General features: G+C 39.2%; 1 protein-coding gene across 6 annotated transcripts; it reads right to left on the bottom strand.

Annotated features, from left to right (window-relative positions):
- Positions 1–233: 233 nt before the first annotated feature.
- Positions 234–12,854, bottom strand: LOC115600701 (general transcription factor IIH subunit 2). Of its 6 annotated transcripts, XR_003989115.1 has the most exons (17): positions 12,597–12,854; positions 12,429–12,506; positions 11,004–11,040; positions 10,608–10,694; positions 9,792–9,842; positions 9,277–9,331; positions 8,369–8,474; positions 7,272–7,362; positions 7,016–7,103; positions 6,354–6,461; positions 5,096–5,159; positions 4,154–4,257; positions 3,911–4,020; positions 3,086–3,213; positions 2,251–2,353; positions 1,911–1,950; positions 234–1,489 (listed from the first exon to the last, which is right to left on the bottom strand). XR_003989115.1 is itself a non-coding variant. In XM_030469965.1 (15 exons), exons 1-15 carry the CDS (start codon positions 12,650–12,652, stop codon positions 1,370–1,372), a joined length of 1,188 nt encoding a protein of 395 aa, XP_030325825.1. In that variant the 5' UTR covers positions 12,653–12,854; the 3' UTR covers positions 234–1,369. The 6 variants fall into 6 exon arrangements, 3 of the variants coding, with proteins under 3 accessions (XP_030325825.1, XP_030325826.1, XP_030325828.1); XR_003989116.1 differs by lacking the exon at positions 3,911–4,020 and having other exon boundaries at positions 3,086–3,216; XR_003989117.1 differs by lacking the exon at positions 3,911–4,020.
- Between the last annotated feature and the right edge of the window lie 4,943 nt (positions 12,855–17,797).

The raw sequence follows: 17,797 nt of genomic DNA, 5'->3' as shown, positions 1-17,797 counted from the left end.
ATAAATAGTAGAAAAAGCACAGGAGCTATGTTAACAACTGGGAATTTGCATACTTGAAGGACTTGAAAGCTGCCTATCAAAAGTAGCATGGATTGTTTGTAAGCGGTGAGCATGAAAACTCAAGGCAAAGGTTTGCTTTTTTCATTTGTGCTTTTAAGAGTCAGTGGTTAGATTACTGCTGTTCCAGATCTGACAATGAAGGTCACAATTTAAAAAATCAAGTCAGACACGAGTGACTGAGTTATTCAGGGTGTATTACAGAGGTCACAAGACGACTACAGAAAAACAGATGTGACATGCTGCTTTAGACACTGCACCACCACCACCTCCTCTCACCGAGGTGTGGCATTCTCACAAGTCAATTCACAACAATGTAACAATGAGATGTTACAGTCTCACAAGTTCAAATTGCAATGACACTTTGAACACGCACTGTCCAAAATGGCAAAGAGCATCTTGCATTTGTCTCAATTTCCATTCCTCAATGTGGGGATAAGGACACATGCCTCCATTTCTTCCCCCACCTTGTCTGTTGCTCTGGGGGTTTAGCCAAGGAGAGAAGATGACTTGCAGTTGTGGCAATTCATTCTAGCCTCAGAATCAAAATAACATCACTGTCTTCAATCCTGTGACCATCAAAAAATGATTTGTAAAAACTCAAGTCTTAGACCTTTGCAAATTCATTGCCTTTCAGTAACCTTACACTCCCACAAGAAAGTGAGACTTACTTACACCACACAACAATGGACACAGCAGTCACAGAATTCAGTTGGCTTTGATCAGTACCATTAAAACCCAAAATATCTTTTCAGCACATTTGTAACAGCTGTATTTGAATTGCCTTTCTGAAGGCCAAGGTGAATAGCCACACTACTTGGAATTAATATTTGAAATGTCTCTCAACTAATTACTTAAAAACATCTTTATTAAGTACTCTAAAAAAATAATAATAATTTTGATCTACAGAACTGCATCAACCACTAAAACCTGGAGCTTACAACAATGGATATATAAAATATATTTGCAGGGCTTCTTTCTGAACATATAATGAAACATAGATGATTTGCCACATTATCATAAAACCAGTTTCATCACTTCCACATTTACAAATATACATGTTACTCAGAGTAACAGTCAGAAAACCAGAGCTTTTTGGACAAGAACAAAGAAAATAAATCAGACAGATACACATAATTCAAGAATATATTAAGAGTAGCAAAATCATTAATACATTAGTAAAAAAGTTTGCTCCCAAGCCAGTGTTCATCCTTCTGTAATCATCTATGTCCTCCTTGCTTTGAGGTGCCTCACTGAAAGCCATGGCTGAATAAGCAAACCAGATTTATGCAGGAATTACACTGATATGACATCATGCAGACATGGGAGCAGAGTGCCCATGAACACAGCCAGGACAGCAGTGCAGACAATCATGAATAAACAGATCGCAATCCACGCAAAATACATTCTGACACACTTTACATACGTAAACCTGTGTGGAAAAGACAGAAAAGCAAGTCAAATTTAGATGAAAGAAAAAAAAAGTAGTACTGCAGTAGGTCAAAAGTTGTGTCATCAAGACACTGTAAATAGACTATACTCCTAACATCACAGAAACCCAGCTGAATTAAAGTTTCTAACAGCAAGTATGTCCAAAGGGCTGAGCTGGAAACACTGTAGGTGCCTCCAAATGGCTGAGTGGAAGCTTATTTATGCCACTGTCTAGGAAATCCCCTCCCATACCTTTATAGTCTTTGCAGTCTAAAAGGTGTGACTCTGTAACAGAGAACTCAAGTTAACCATGAGATAAACTTCCACACATATTTTTCTCATCTTCAGGAGATTATATTAAAGGATCATCTCTACTTCTGACACTCCTCAATGAAACTTCCAATGCAGTTCAACATACTTACATTTTGATCTTTCATTTCTCCCTGGCAGCCTTGACAACACCTAAAAGCAAAATTGCGTATTTTAACTGAAAAAAAAGGTCATGATCGTGTGAAACAGTGTTTAAAAAACATCTCATACATAGTAACAACTCATGGCAATTATTTCATCTATTCAACTGAACACACAGGATAACTGTTTATAGGAACTACAAATATTTCTTATTGTAGGTGCCTCAAACCATCCAAACATTCTATACTGTTTCCACAGCAAAGAAGCTACTGCCAGCTATTCTTAGTTTCATGACCAAAAAAATTACAGGGTCCACAAGTACACTCATTATCACAAACATGATTTGCATACCGTTCCCCCTGATACTCTTCCAAGGGAACTTCCTGAAAGGCATCCAAAGGAAACAAATGATGGTAAGACCGAGCCAGATGAGGTGCAGAAACTAATGTGAGACCTGCAAATAAAGAGACATCAAAATTGTTACGAGACGACTTACTGAAAAGCTTTTCTGTATTAAACAAACCAGAGGGGGAAAAAAAAAAACCCAAACCATATTTTTAAATTATTCAGTGGTTCAGAACTTTTAAGAATTAAAAACCATAGAAGTGTTTCTTAGTTTCCATAATCCAAACCTGTAATCCTTTCCAGAGTTAAATCCAAATATGAAGAACAAGCCCAAATTTCTAATTAAAAGGCTTAGCTCAATATTTAGAAGTACATTTACAATGTACAGTTGTAAAGTTAGCAAGTTTTTCATCCTCATGCCATAACCAAAATGCAACCATAGAGGAGTCATCTGTTTAAATCTAAATGCACAACTCCTTTTTGGAAACAACAGTTCTGCTGTTTCATGTCGCCAGCTAAAATGACGCCCAACTACAAAGCTCTACTTGAACCTGCTATAATACCATGCCACAGCTCTGCTTCAGCTAACACAGGTCTACTGGTTTTGGCTGGGGTAGAGTTAATTTTCTTCATAGCGGCTAGTCTAGGCTCTATTTTGGATTTGTGCTGGAAACAGTGTTGATAATTTGGGGATGTTTTCCTTATTGCTGAGCAGTGCTGACATTCCTCACCCCACCCCACCACTGAGCAGGCTGGGGGTGCACAAAGAGCTGGGAGGGACACAGCCAGGACAGCTGACCCCAACTGATCCAAGTGATATGCCATATGGTGTCATGCTCACCATATGGTGTCTTCCCCAGCATATAAAGCTGGGGAAGAAGAAAGAAGCAGGAGGACACTCGCAGTTATGGCATCCGTCTTCCCAAGTAACAGTCAAGACATGATGGAGCCCTGCTTTCCTGGAGATGGCTGCTGATGGGAAGTAGTAGGTTAATTCCTTACTTTGCTTAGCTTGTGCACATGCTTTTTTGCTCTACCTATTAAGCTGTCTTTATCTCAACCCATGAGTTTTTCATTTTTACTCTTCTGATTTTCTGCCCCATCCCCCTGGCAGTCAGTGAGTGAGTGGCTGATGGGGGTTAGTTGACAGCTGGGGTTAAACCATGACAACAGCTTAGCTGGGATATGGGCTGGCACAAACTACTTCATCACCCACATGCAGCGTAAACTTCTGAGCTCTTGTTCTACTGACAGCTACAGCTGTGGGGAACCTGTTGTTGATACATAGGATTTCTCCAGTTACACTACTGCTTTGCTGAAATGAAACTCATGCTGATATGAAAACCTTCACATGAAACTAGGACAAGGTGACCTAAACGAAAGTTATTTCATCGTCTTGCCAAATACACACATCTTGGTAATACCTACAATTTAGTCATATGCCTGTAGAAGGTAACAGGAGGGCAGCTGTCGCTCACAGTATATTAATACTCTAAAAAATGCTAATCCTCCCTCCTACCCTCATTAAGGCAGGGCAGGGGCACCACTGGTTGCATTAACATTTGCAAGACCAAAGGGCTTCTGTTTACAACCCTACAGCTTTTCATGTGTCACTGTGCAGCCTGACCTTGGGTTCAATTTTGAAACCTCTCACCCACATACTCACAGAGGTGAGAGGAGACTTCTGTCCTTCAAAGACTATCTTCATGGCCTTGCACTGAGGAGTCGGAAACATTGGTGTGTCTGTTAAAGAAGTCCCTTGTACGATGCTGACATCTCAGGACACAAGAATGCAGACTTCTTAAAGCAGAGCTGGCTTTTAATTCCTAAGTGTAGTTGAATTTTCCTAACCCATAACTCTCTCAACATTAATTCATAATTCATCTGCTCACCTCTTCTTGCTACTCACCACAGATTTTGCATTCCACAGGAAGTTCACAGTATTTGGCTCTGCACTGGGGACAGAAATATCCACCCAGAGTAAGACCTGGCTCACTGTTGTTTTCCAATTGCCTAGAGAGAGACAATTTAATATCTAAGAAGTAACATCATAGTACAAATACCACATAGTTCTCACAACAAATACTTCAAAAAGTTTCCGTATCTTCCATGCAACAGTTCCATGTGTATAGAAGTTTCAGAAAGCAACTGATAACGGTAAGGTATCAGTAACCATGTTTTCCCACAGAAGAAGAACAGATTTTCCCACATGAAGGAGCTCATGCATCTTTAAAAAATAAAGTTATGAAAGATAACAGCATTAGCATGTCTCCTTAAACAAACAAATAGTCTGTATTGACTTTTAAGATGGTACTTATTCTTACAAACAGCCGATACTTCTGAAAATTCAGACTCTCCTACCATCCCTGAAAACTATGATTCCTTTCATTGAGAAGAGCACCAGTACACTAATCATATGAAGCCTCTATTTTAAACTTCCCTCTAAAGTCACATTAGAAAATAGATAAAAAATACTTTATTCCAGATAATACCCTTCATCCTCATCATTATCTTTATAGTGACAAAAACAGTCGAATTAAGAAATGCAAGTAAAAACTGGTAGTAATCACTTCAATACCTTGTAGCACCGTTGTGTTTTAATCACTGCACAACACTACTAAAAGCCATTTACTACCTTAAAAAAAGATTTTAAAAAGCATATTTAACAGAGGTAACTATAGCTACATACTGGATGTACAAATGGAAATAAAATTTCTACTGAGAAGTCACAAGTTGTTACTTACTATTTTTTCGTATTATTTTGCAATATTTTCACTGACAAGCAGATTTTCTAAATATGACTGATTATTATTGAATTGTAATCAGCTAACTGAATTCTAATTCTACTTACACCATGCTAAAGGATGGCTTTGCATCTTGATCAGATAGAGAAGCAATAGCATGCTGAGGAAAACCTGAAGAGAAAAGCATCCCATATTACCAATTTTAAACATGCAACTAATCTTTCTGTTTCTTACTTCAATGGAGAAGTTCAAATATTATTCTAAACATTAACGCCTATATCTTTTGCTTATCATCACAGAAGTAATACACTCTTTACTAGGCATCAAATTCTTCTCTACCTACATCCACCAACAAATCCCTCATTGTATTCTCTTCAACTGAAAAAAATCTTTTCATAGGCTTCATATTAACTGAAGCTTACTGGAACCCCATTTCTTATGAACAGCTAAAAAGAAAATGATGTGCAATGGTAGGAAAGCAGAAAGAGCACTACATGAACGTTTACTTGAACAATGGTTTCTAATTGAGGGGAAAATCATTTTATGTGCAGACACCAAATGTATATTCACCTTCCAAGTGCAGCATATGACAGATGAGACTATAGCACTTTACGGATGCTGTAAAAGATACCATTCTTTCTACCACCTATTTTTTACAGCTCATGTCAAGTGGGCAGTCAGTTTCCAACTGCTGCTCAGGCTTTACCTGTAACAAATATTTTTAGTATTTAAACCTACACATGAAAATACATACATTCTTATCTGTGAAAATGGGTGGATGAGAGTGAGTAATCAGTGCTCTCATTTGTGGCATTAGAGTTCCTATTCTGGTTTAACTCCAGGCTTAGATTTATTGAGAAATACGTCCTAAGAAAAGGCACCTAATCCATTTGCTGAAAGAACACCACAAAAGTGGTCCTAACAAACATGTATAACATGGCCAAAGAAATCTCTCTTAGAGTCAATAAAGCTTGTAATAGTTGCCGTCTGCAGGGAAAAAAAAAACCCAGAAGGAGAAACAAAATAATTTTTCATCCTTAATTTCTAAGTATTACACTTACACTAATTAGTGAATAAGCAATATAATTCTACTTCATTTTTTCAAACTGAACTTGAATAATTTGCCTTATTTAGTTCTTAACTTTATTTAAAAGCTGACTACTTTGCAGGAACAATATCAAGAAAATTGATGTTTATTTAGCAAAATAAATATTAAATTAAAAAAAAAAACAAAACAAAAAACAATTTCCAATGTCTTTATTATGCTTCTAACTATTTTTACGGCTTTAACACAGATGAAGCGAAGAAAGAAAAGGATAAGACTTGCAAATCTTGTGCTAGGATTTTAACAAAACCATATCCTACCCATTCGAATAAGGGAGCACTCAGAACTTGAACTGGCAGGTGGAGGACTAACATGATGCATCAGCAGTTCCTTATAATGACTTTCATCTAAAATAACGTGGTATGTTCCTGTCACAAAGAAAGAAATGTCTTACTCTCAGATTACCAGCAGGTAAGAATACAAACATACTTTCTAGATGACAGAAAATAACTTAAGTAAAAAAAAAAAAAAAAGTTAGCTAACCCTGTTCCTAAAAACTAATCCTGTTAATGATACTGAAAATGACAAGTTTTTAGATTAACAACACAAGAACGTTTAATTAGATATGAAAGCCCATAGCTTTTTCTGCAATGTTACACTGTAGTAATGTTACTGTAAGAGTTACCACTGTAGTAATTGATATTAACAATATCAATAGTTCCACATCACAGAGCTTTATATGAGCAACACTAGGTTTTAAAATATATATATTTCTTCTCTCTAGAGATGCAGGTACCAACTGATAATTTCATTGAGTACTGTGTGTTTTGTAGATTTGAGAAAACCTTAAATTTTCTGCCAGCACAACAGAATATTCATCCTTAAATACCAAAATGCCTTAAGGAATATATGACAAATTAGTTACCTAATGTTTATTTAGAACTTGTATTAGTAGTATAACTACTGAACTTCAGATACATACCACCAGTTTCTCGGGCAAGTACTGTACAAACTCGAACCTCAGCACTTAGGCCGATGACAGACACTCTGATCTTAACTGCTTTTAAACACTTCAAATGGAAAAAGAAGGAATACTCAAATTTATGTGCAGAATACAAAACAGTAAAAGGTTAAAAGTTTTAAATGAAAATTAATCAGCAATGACTCTGGAACTGTCTTAGTCTAAGGTAGTAGTCAAACTGGACATTCAATGTAGTAGTTAAACTTCACTTCTGTACCTTAATCAGATCATAGATGTTGGCTGGATCACATGTCGTCAGGCTGCTGAAGACTACCAAAACCTCTCTGCTTGTATGTGCTGGCATGTGCCTAAAGAAAGTATATAGTTAATTTACTTATGAACAGTAATCTACTTGTATGTTAAAGTTTCCAAGGACTTTTAAGATACTTAAGTCAGAAGGTGACATGATATGAAGTCCTATCCTATAAAAGACTGTAGTAAGACCCTTCTCTGAGCACCAGAATTTCATCTTCCAAAAGCCAAACCTTTGCAGTATCTAAAATACAGTATTTGATTGTGTAGTTGTTACCTGACTGTTTGCTCGAATGCTTAAGTTATCACAGTACCTTATCTGTATTCTCACAGGTAAAACTCATCTTCAAACTAGCAACAATGCAGTAAGTCTTCCTGACTTCTTAAAATAAAAATCTCAAATCACTTTATAGGTGTAAATCCATTACTTTTAACTAGTTTTTTAGTTCTTAATGCAACTCGCTTCCAACTAGTCATTCAAATAATTTTTTATGTCATTTACTACTAGCTTTATTCTGCCAATGTTTCTAGCTATAATTACTTGTTAAGTCTTCCACATGTTTATCCTAACTCAATACCACACATAGCAAAAAAGTTTTTTATATCTATCCTACCTGAAAATTCACCTTTCTAAAGTTTGCCAAAACTCCCACCAGATTATTGTGATTCAGTGCTGCTTCTTTTCCTGTTCTCTTATCATCATTAACCCTAACTGCTCCCTCTCATGCCTTAGCCTTCTTGTAAAAAATAACTGCAGGGTCTTCCCTCAGCATATTCATACACAATGTAAAACCACCTACTTAGTTTTAAAATATTGTTGCTTTTTATAAGCAATACACCTCTAAATAGAAGCATCTTGGATTGGAAAATTAACTTCTGCAAAACTAGCATATTTAACTCCTTAACAGCTTGTATTTTAAAAAGACATAAAGCTGCCTTTCAGAGACTCAGGTCAGCACAATGTACGATGCTACTTGTCTCTGCCCCTCCAAAAATTCACAGTCAGCATTATACTGATTATGGAAAACAAAGAAAACAAAAATCCTGCATGTATATACTAACTTTAAAGTCTGCATAGCCAAATTTAGGGAATTATACAGAGACGGCTCTCCACTGCAGTTCATATCCACTGCTTTCTTCAGAGCAGTTAAGTGCTTTTTTGTGTTACCTGTAAGTGAAAAACACAATGTACCTGAAATTACAAGTTAAAATAATTGAAATATTTAAACTATATATTTAACGAAGTGTACTTGTACAATAAGAGTTTTCAAACTGAGACTTGTAACTGTTTCACTTAGAAATTAACCTCTGTAGAAAACAGTAAACCAACATATTAACAAGAAGACATTTACCCTGCAAGCACTCTCTTATTAGAAACTATAAGAAGTCAGGAAGAATAAAATCCCTGTTACATAACATTGAGCGCCTGAGTGTGAAGAGTCTCACAAAGCGTTTCAGCAGAAACAGAGTTTAGTTTCCTCTGTTATCTCCAAAATATTGTTCAAAGATTGATGGATCCTCAAATTCCTCAATAAGGTTGCTCCAGTTTTACAAGTGAATGAAGAGAAAAAAAATAGGACTTAATCTCTGAAGCCACAGGGCTTGCTAGTGACAGAAGGCAGGAACCAAGAAACCTTGCTTATTAACATCTAATCCAATTTCACACAACACACAGATGTCATAAGACACAAAATTAACAAACAAGGTGAGAAATCAATTATAGGAGAAACAAAATGTATTTTAGTTGCAATCTGTGTAAGGCTTGATCATGAACATGTACACGACGACAATTCTAGATCAAAACAGATTAAAATAAAGACTCCAGTGTCAGATAAGTGACTTTTTTTAAATTAAAAATGTTACATCAACACTACTTCACCTTCAGCAGTGTCAGCCAGGTAGAACTTAGAACATCAGTGCAACTGATGAAAACATCTCCAATTTAAAAAGAATATATACTACCTCCCTACCTGAAAGTTCTGTCATTTTTTCAGCTCTTTTACTCTTGGTTACAATTAAGCCAAGCTGGAGAAGGAAAGAAAAAAAGGGCAAAACATCTTAGTAAGTTTAAAAATAACTTGATTTACATTTTTGGTATATTTTTCCTAATAATTCTTTATGGATCAAAATTACTTAACTACATGAGTTTTCTTGTAAGTGTAACAACAGCAGCACAACACTATGCATCAGTTAACACATACTCCTGTATTTCCAGTACTTTTGCAACAAGATACAAACAGAAATCTTCTAAAATTCTGAATATTTGAAAAAAATCTAATCAAGTCTTCTGTGTTAGAATTTATGCTTAAGAAAAAGAGGACAGACGGGTTCTTATTTTCATTAGTTCAGGCAGAACTTCACCAGACTGATAACGAAGGGATGGTAAGGAACACATCAATTGAAAACAGTTTCCTGGATAGTGTTAAAACTAGAATCAATTTCAAAATAGTTTTCAGTTACTTGTTTCTTGCATGGTTGTACGTACCTGACTAATAGGATTTTGGTCAAAGTACTCTTCAACAAAATACTCCAATAGCTATAAAGAAAAGGTAAGACAATTAAAAACTACATACAGTTTTGTTCCACATGCTTTAAGTAACACAGTACTTGCAATCATTATCATTAAAAAAAAAAAATTGGAAAAAAAGGGAGGAGAGAGGAATGAGCCCTCCCTTCCATCCTGCTCTTATTTTATTTACTTCATATGTTAAAGTTCTAGATTACTGTTGGTTCGAGTGGAGGTTTACTATACACCAAAAGCACTAATCTGTACAAAAATCATCAAACCCCAGGATTTCAATGTATAGTGTTGTCAAGAGAAGACCATATAGTACAAGATGTACGGTTCAAGTACTCCACAGTCTGAAGGAGCAATCCAATTCAACTGTCTAACATCCACTCAAACCAGAATTCATCAAAACACAACTCTAAGGAAAAAAGAAAAAATCTAGATGTGTAATGAACGCGCGTTTGTTCTTTTCATCCCTTATTAGATGCAACACTTGGGCTTAATTTCCACATACTTTTCATAATACATCTCTACAAACTGTTTTTACTGTACTGAAGTGCTCGTGCAAGGCGAACTTATCAAACTGATGTCACACAAACTTTACTATTCAAAAACCAGGTAAATTACAGACTAGCAACAGAAACGAGAAAAAAAGGTAGGAACAAGAAAGATGAGCCTATGCACGTATGATATGCAAGTCATAGGAAACTCTAATTCTTTTAAATGCAAAACGGAACTGGTTTACAGAGAAGCAGTGGATTAATAAGACAAACCTTTTGAATACAGAAATACCTTCAAAGTGCAAGTAAGCCTGTTCGGTTTTAAATCTTGGTCTTCCATAGTTCTTGATCCATCAATAACCATGTAAAGGTGACGCATCTGCATTTTCACCATAAGTGATAATCACTCACAGAGCACATATTTAAATGAACTGTTCACTACAATTACTTAAAAAAAGCAACTACTTCCTCCCTTTAACAGCGAAAATTCAGTATATTGAGCTATGCAATTAGCACTGCCAATGAGCAAAGAATTAAAAAAAAAGTAAAATAAAGGCTTGTGGAAAACGTAAGCTTTGGTCTCAAGCACATTTAGTCAGCATAAGTGTATTTCAGATTAGACATACCACCTCTAATCAATCAAGCAGTTCTGGGCTCAGGACAGACAAGGGTTAAGACGTTTACATACCATTCCAAGTCGAACTTGTCCATGGTGTTCATAGAGTCTAATAAAATGAACAGTTCAAGTAAGATGCAAACGAATTAATGGTTCCTAAAACAAAAGTCTAGAAGACATCCAATAATAGACTTCCAGCAAACATGAAGCAATTACAAACACAGACACTCATTTACACCAAAAAATCAGACAATTCAATTACAAACAGATTTCATGCCTCTCTGAAAACAAACAAAAACTATTTCTTACTACCACATTTAAAAATTCATCCACATTTGACTATTTTAACATCTGAAATAAAACAAAATCAGATTTTACGTAGCAATTTTTCTGGCAATTTGAAACACAAATCTGGTGTTGTGATACCAAAACCCAGCTCGAAGCATGACTTGTATGTTAAGAAAACTTTTAAGGATTTTCTCTAAGCAGGAGAGATTGCAGTGGTAGTGCTTTGCACCATGTTTCATCAGATCAAGACCTCACTTCATGAGCTAGCATATATCTGGGCTACCCAGCCTGTATACACTCAGTCTTAACATTATAAGCAAAAATAAATTTTACTGTCTTTTCAGGCACAATTAGTAAGTAGCTGGCAAGCAGCATGCATCTGGAGCTCTGAAGGGGTAAGGACACCAAAATGCATGAAAAATGCATGGCAGGGGTGCCAGTGGGCTCACTCAACTTAGAGGAGCCAATTTGAGAATTAAGCCTTTATAACTGACCAAACCAATAACATTAGCAGGCTCCTGGCAACAGACAGAATCATAGAATCAACTAGATACGTTGGAAAAGACCTTTAAGATCATCAATTTCAACTATTACCCCAGGACTGCCAAGACCACCACTAAAGCATGTTACTGAGGGCCTCATCTACACGGTTTTTGAACGCTTCCAGGGATGGTAACTCCACCACTTCCCTGGGCAGCCTGTTCCAATGCCTGATCACCCTTTTGGTGAAAAAATTGTTCCTAATATCCAATCTAAACCTCCCCTGGTGCAGCTTGAGGCTGCTACGTCTTGACCTATTGCTTGTTACTGGGGAGAAGAGACCGATCCCACCTCACTACAACCGCTTTCAGGTAGCTGTAGAGAGCAATAAGGTCCTCCTTGACCCTTCTCTTCTGCAGACTAAACACCCCAGGTTCCTCAGCCGTTCCTCATCACACTTGCACTCCAGGGCCTTCACCAGCTCCACTGCCCTTCTCTGGACCCGCTCCAGCACTTCAATGTCTCTCTTGTAGTGAGGGGCCCAGAACTGAACAGACGATTCGAGGTGCAGCCTCACCAGTGCCCAGTACAGGGGGATGATCACTGCCCTGGCCCTGCTGGCCACGCTATTGCTCATACAGGCCAGGATGCTGTTGGCCTTCTTGGCTGCCTGGGCACAAGCTGCTCATGTTCAGGTGTCTGTTGACCAACATCTCTAGATCATCATACCTCTTCCTCTTTGCCTTGAAGAGGATACTCTCGATGGTCGGTTTCAGCGACCCGGATTCATCTTCTTTAAGAATTTCCCTAGGCAGAGCAGACTGTCAGTGAGCAGAAAGGAGGCGTCCCTCGCCTTTTACCTCAGTAACAGGGTGAGGAGGGAAAGGGAAAGCCTACCAAGTTCTCTCGTAGCCTCCTTCCCAGCGCTTTGTCCGTTCAGGTTCCTCTTCCATCTCCGCAGCCCCGCTCTGCGCCGCGAGGGCACCGCCGCCCGCACCGCCTGAAGGGAAGCCCTGTTACGGTGCCGCACAGCGGGTGAAGGCGCTGTGAGGCAGGACGGGCCCCAGCCCGGCCGCCGGGAGGGGCGAGAAGCACCGGACCCGCAATCCCCCGCCAACGCCGCCAGGCCCAGCCGCCGCGTCGACCCGGAAGCGCCGCTACCCGCCCCCTTCCGCCTCGGTGCGCAGCCTGCCCTCCGGCTGCCGCCCGCGCCGCTGAGCCATCGTTCCGGGCAGGATCGGCGGCGGCCGCAGCACGACGCGGCCTCGCAGGAGAGGGCGAGGCCAGGCCCGGCGGCTGTTGCCGGTCCTAGCGGGTGTGACTGGCCGGAGCTTCACAGTGCGGCGCGGCCACCCAGCCTCACCCCGGGCGGGAAGCGGGCCCGCGGCGGGAGTGCGTCTGCCCGGCGTCAACGGCGGCTGTGGCTGCCGCGGCAGTGAAGCACAGGGTATTTGTTACAGCAGCATCGAAATACTCCGGTGAAGTCATTAACGCTACAACGCGTCGTGAGGCCCAGCAGTCGTGGAGCCTGCGGTGGGTTTGTCAGGTCAACCCGGCCCTCGCTCATCCCTCAGGGGCCAGGTAACAGGATTAAGGCACTATCTGGGTTTTACATGGTATTTTTGTAAATAACTGAAATAATTTCAGTAATTAATAGAAGAATCAAGGAGCCTGGGAAAAGGCCATTATTTATTTATACTAGAATTATAGAATAGTTTGGGTTGGAAGGGATCTCCAAAGATCATCTAGTCCAACCCCCCAACCCTCCTGCGATGGGCAGGGATACCTTCACTAGATCATGTTGCCCAGAAACACGTCCAGCCTGGCCGTGAATGTCTCACTGTACCATTGAATTTTAATGCTCATCGCTTACTTCGTGAAAATAACTGCCTGCTACCCTGTTAGCAAAAGCACCTCTTTCACACTGTTCTAAAGTACAGAACTTGGAATGCATTCATTGCTGCATTTATTGTTACCTTCAGAGAAGATACCTGAAACATTTGGAATAGCGATTATCTCCATGTGCAGGCAGAAAATGGGTTGTGCTTTTCACACTGAAAACGCACTGTTGTATTTATAGTTGTTAACTAATCACCTTTCACAACTGCTGTAATAAAGATTATAAAATTATATTTAACTATGTAGCTTTCTTCTATCACCCTTACTTTGGTATGCCCAGAAATTGACAAACAATTCTGCAATACCATGCCAGTGGATGCCAAACAGAGTACAACATGGTCCCTACGTCTAGGAGTTTACAATAGCAGCTAGGTCGCCTTGTGAAACCTAGAGAATTATTTGCTTAAATACAAATAAAAAAGCTATTTCAGTTGAGCAGGTTAATGTCAGAGTACTTCAGAGGACAACATGGTGACCAAAAGTTGCCACAGGATGGATTGGCCTTTCTGAGAGTGAGGCGGCAGGGAAAAAACAAATTCAAGTGGGCAGTGGAACAGAGGGACACATCTGTTAGCAGAACAAACTCGCTAATGGAAAAAGAGGATCAGAACTATGGAACATTCAGAACTACCAAGATCTGAAATCTGCTGTGAAAAAGAAAGAAAATATTTACATACGGTTTACACATGCCTATAGATAATTTTTATGTATCTCCAGAATACTACACACACTGGTAGAAAATTACTGTAACTACTCAATTATAGGTAGACAGGAAGAAACCAAATGACATCTACAAAGTGCACATTTTTTAGGAATAGTAGGGAATAGGTAATCTTTCAGGATGAAAGAATGCATACATCATAGCCATTTTACATGTGGTAATTCCAAAAGGTCTTTAAGCAATACTACAGTGCAGGTTCTAGAACTGTATGAATCTCTCACACTATTTTGTTAGAGTGAAAATTGCATGCAGCTTTAGAAGCTTGCACACAAGCAAAAAGAAAATGCAGTTATGCAGAAGTGTGTTATGTGCAGAAAGAGTTTGAGATCTTTTCAAATTAACATCAAAACACAAAAAGGAGTAACAAATTAATTTCAGGTATTTTGATGTTACGTGATTATGTTTTCCTTCTACCTAAAGTAATTCCAAGCAGCGCTGATCCAGCTCATGTCACCAAGAGTTTCCATTTCATGAGCATCACAGTGAGGATTAGCTCAATGAAACTAGAGGTAGCTTTAACCAGTGTATCTGCAGAGCAGTCATAACTTTCCTGGATACAGTGGAAGTGTGCCAAGACTAGGTTTGACCTCTTGAATTACAGGAAAGTTGCCGAGCATCCATTTCTAAGGGGTGTCACTCTGCATCCAAGTAAGACTATAAATGAGGAAGCAAACATTTAAATAGTAATAACATTTCCTTGAATAGGAGTGGGGGAAAACTTACTGCTTTTGTATCCTTCAGCTTGCTGCATTTATCAGGAGCAATTTATAGCTATAGGGGAAACAGAGAAGAAGTGAATTGGTTTTCAGTTAAACCATACCTGGGAAAAATCCAAGATATTGTGAAGGAAGGTATTAAAAACTACTGAAAATGGAAAAACGGGAATTCTTATGTTTAAGAAGTCAAGATTTCCTTCTAGGAACTGAAATAGAAGTTGTAGTTTGAGCTACTCCCATTAGATAACGTCATCCTTTCTCAGGAAGGAAAAAGCCCAATTTATAAAATGGAAATGGAAGAACGGCTGCAAGCTAACAATTTTAATAGGAGAAATGAGACTCCTTCTAGATAAGGGATATTTTATTATTGTCAGGTCCAAGAATTTCAATGCTGGACAGGAATGCAGGATATACAATCATTTTGTAGATTATGACTGTTCAACTGGCTCAAATCCCACCACTGTTTTGAGATTAATAAATACTGGATAGCTGCTTCTACAATTTCAAATCAATTAGGTTTTTCATTGCCACAAGTTTTTTAGTTGAATCACTGTTACGGACATTGGTCCACCATACTATGCAATACAAACTTTTGGTTACATTTGTTAGGCACTGCTTTATCTGCCCTGCAAAAATGTACAGATTAGGTAAGGGTATGTTGCCACAGTTACCTTGATCAAGGATATCCAGATGTTTATCAAGAAAAAAAAAAAAAGACCATTTATTGGTTATTCAAGTCCAGTTTGAAAACTATTATACTCCTGGAAACTCAAAGTCTCTTAGGCATTTCCTTTGCACATCCCTGGAGCCAGGTGGGCATTTTCTCAGAGGAAGACTGAAGGATAAAAAGTTCTTATATACACTATGTGTGTGAGGACAGGCTGTCATTGTAAGTGGACGCTGTATACTCATTGATGTAGGGCAATATTACTTGATAAGATTTAAATAAGTGTTAACTGCCTTTTGGAGAAACCCAGTCACACAAGTAAGACAACATAGCAGACTGTTTACATGTACATGCAGATTAACAAAGCTGAGACTGAGAAACTGAGGTGATAATCATCTAATAACTTTAGTTTGGTCTGAAGTATACCTTCTTTAAGTATATCAAGAGGCCACTTTCCCCTGATAGTTAAGTTACAATTAGTTAGGATTTCCGCCTAATTTGTGTCTTGCATTTGACTGGCTTTAACTCCCAGCCATTAATTCTTACTCCATTGATCTCAGTTTCTCCGAGAGAGAAAAATGTTTCTTAGACTAGTGCTTTTTAATCTGGCATGTTCGGAGCACCGTTGACAAGACCCTTTTCAGTCCTCCATTGATAGGTCAGAACAAAACCAGCTTACCGATTGTATGCACCAGAAGTGCCTGCTTAGCGGTGTCAAAGTTCCTAACAGCTTCAGGACTGAGCAAGTAATTTACTCTAATGGGTTGCCCTGCTGGACTTTTTAAGCTGCAAAGGTAAATACCTTCTCCTGGGGCTCCATGCGCTGCACTAATCCTATCTGAAACCCAAAAGGCTGGCAGGAGGGAGTATTCCTACATATCTTCTCTCCCCAGCTTTTGGAAAATAGACCTTTGGCACTTTACTGGGAAATGTGGAGTAATCTACATACAGCTGTCTCCCTCTCCCCTTGGTTTATTTCCGTGTTCCAGCCACAGGCATGGCATCCCTTTCTCCCATCCCATTTGTTGGAAGCTTTGCAGGAAAGAAGCATGATGGTTCTGCAGAGGCTATGCAGGCACTGTCTCAGGGGCCAGGAGCCAGTTCCTCAGAGACTGAAACTCGGACCAGTGACAGAGGAAGGCTGGAGCTGGGTGCTAGTGTCCTACTACAGGAAGGCCTGTTAAAGGTGCGGACTGACTCTTCCAAAGAAAACTCCGGTCAGCTTCTTTTTAGCACTTTCTAAACATCAGAATGATCCTTAAACTTGGATTAATCTTCTTCTGTTACTGATGCAATGCCCAGAACTCCCACTGAGGAAAAAAAAAAAAAAAAAAGAGAAATGTGCGTGTACAGCAAGAGGTCATTTAGATTGCAGGGATTTGGACAAGGACCTCTTGTGCAAAGAACAGCTTAACAAGTATACAGCACAGTAGGTACAGAACCCTTGGCCCAGCTCCTGTATAAGGTAGAATCTGAGAGAGGCACCTGAAGAGAAGGAGAACAAGGGATAGCACTGACTACCATCTGATTTTAGGCTGAGGAAATACTGAGACACCTTCCAGGTAGATGAGACTGAAGACTTTCCAATGAAGGAGTTGCCAAGTTTTCAAATTCTCTCAGCAGTCCCATGGTGTCTTGTGTTATTTACTTAATCCACTAAAACTCTTGTAATAAAGTGGCTGATAAAATTGGAATGTCAATTTTATAAATATGAAAGTGTGTTTGTAGCCACCAGGATTGCAGTGTGAATGGTAAGGGCTCAAAAATCAGATGCGATATAACTGTCAGAGCAAGGTATATTAGTGCATTTGCAGCACTGAAAAAGAGAGAAGAACTATCTCTGTTGCTGGAGGGAGGCTCTTCATCAGGGACTGTAGCGATAGGACAAGGGGTAATGGGTTCAAACTTAAACAGGGGAAGTTCAGGTTAGATATAAGGAAGAAGTTCTTTACTGTGAGGGTGGTGAGGCACTGGAATGGGTTGCCCAAAGAAGTGGTAAATGCTCCATCCCTGGCAGTGTTCAAGGCCAGGTTGGACAGAGCCTTGGGTGACCTTTGGTATAGTGTGAGGCGCCCCTGCCCATGGCAGGGAGATT

Source organism: Strigops habroptila, chromosome Z (assembly GCF_004027225.2).
Source record: "Strigops habroptila isolate Jane chromosome Z, bStrHab1.2.pri, whole genome shotgun sequence".
Taxonomy (NCBI): Eukaryota; Metazoa; Chordata; class Aves; order Psittaciformes; family Psittacidae; genus Strigops; species Strigops habroptila.
Note: the sequence above shows the minus strand (reverse complement) of the source record. Positions and strands in the feature narration are given on the sequence as shown.

Bases quoted from the DNA above. Each gene is read 5' to 3' on its own strand.
- LOC115600701 (XM_030469965.1), bottom strand. From the start codon at position 12,652: ATGGAAGAGGAACCTGAACGGACAAAGCGCTGGGAAGGAGGCTACGAG. The intron at 12,507-12,596 runs GTAGGCTTTCCC...TGCTCTGCCTAG, and splicing joins GGAGGCTACGAGAGAACTTG to GGAAATTCTTAAAGAAGATG. The intron at 7,363-8,368 runs GTTAGTATATAC...TACTTTCTTTAG, and splicing joins TTGGCTATGCAGACTTTAAA to GCACATGCCAGCACATACAA.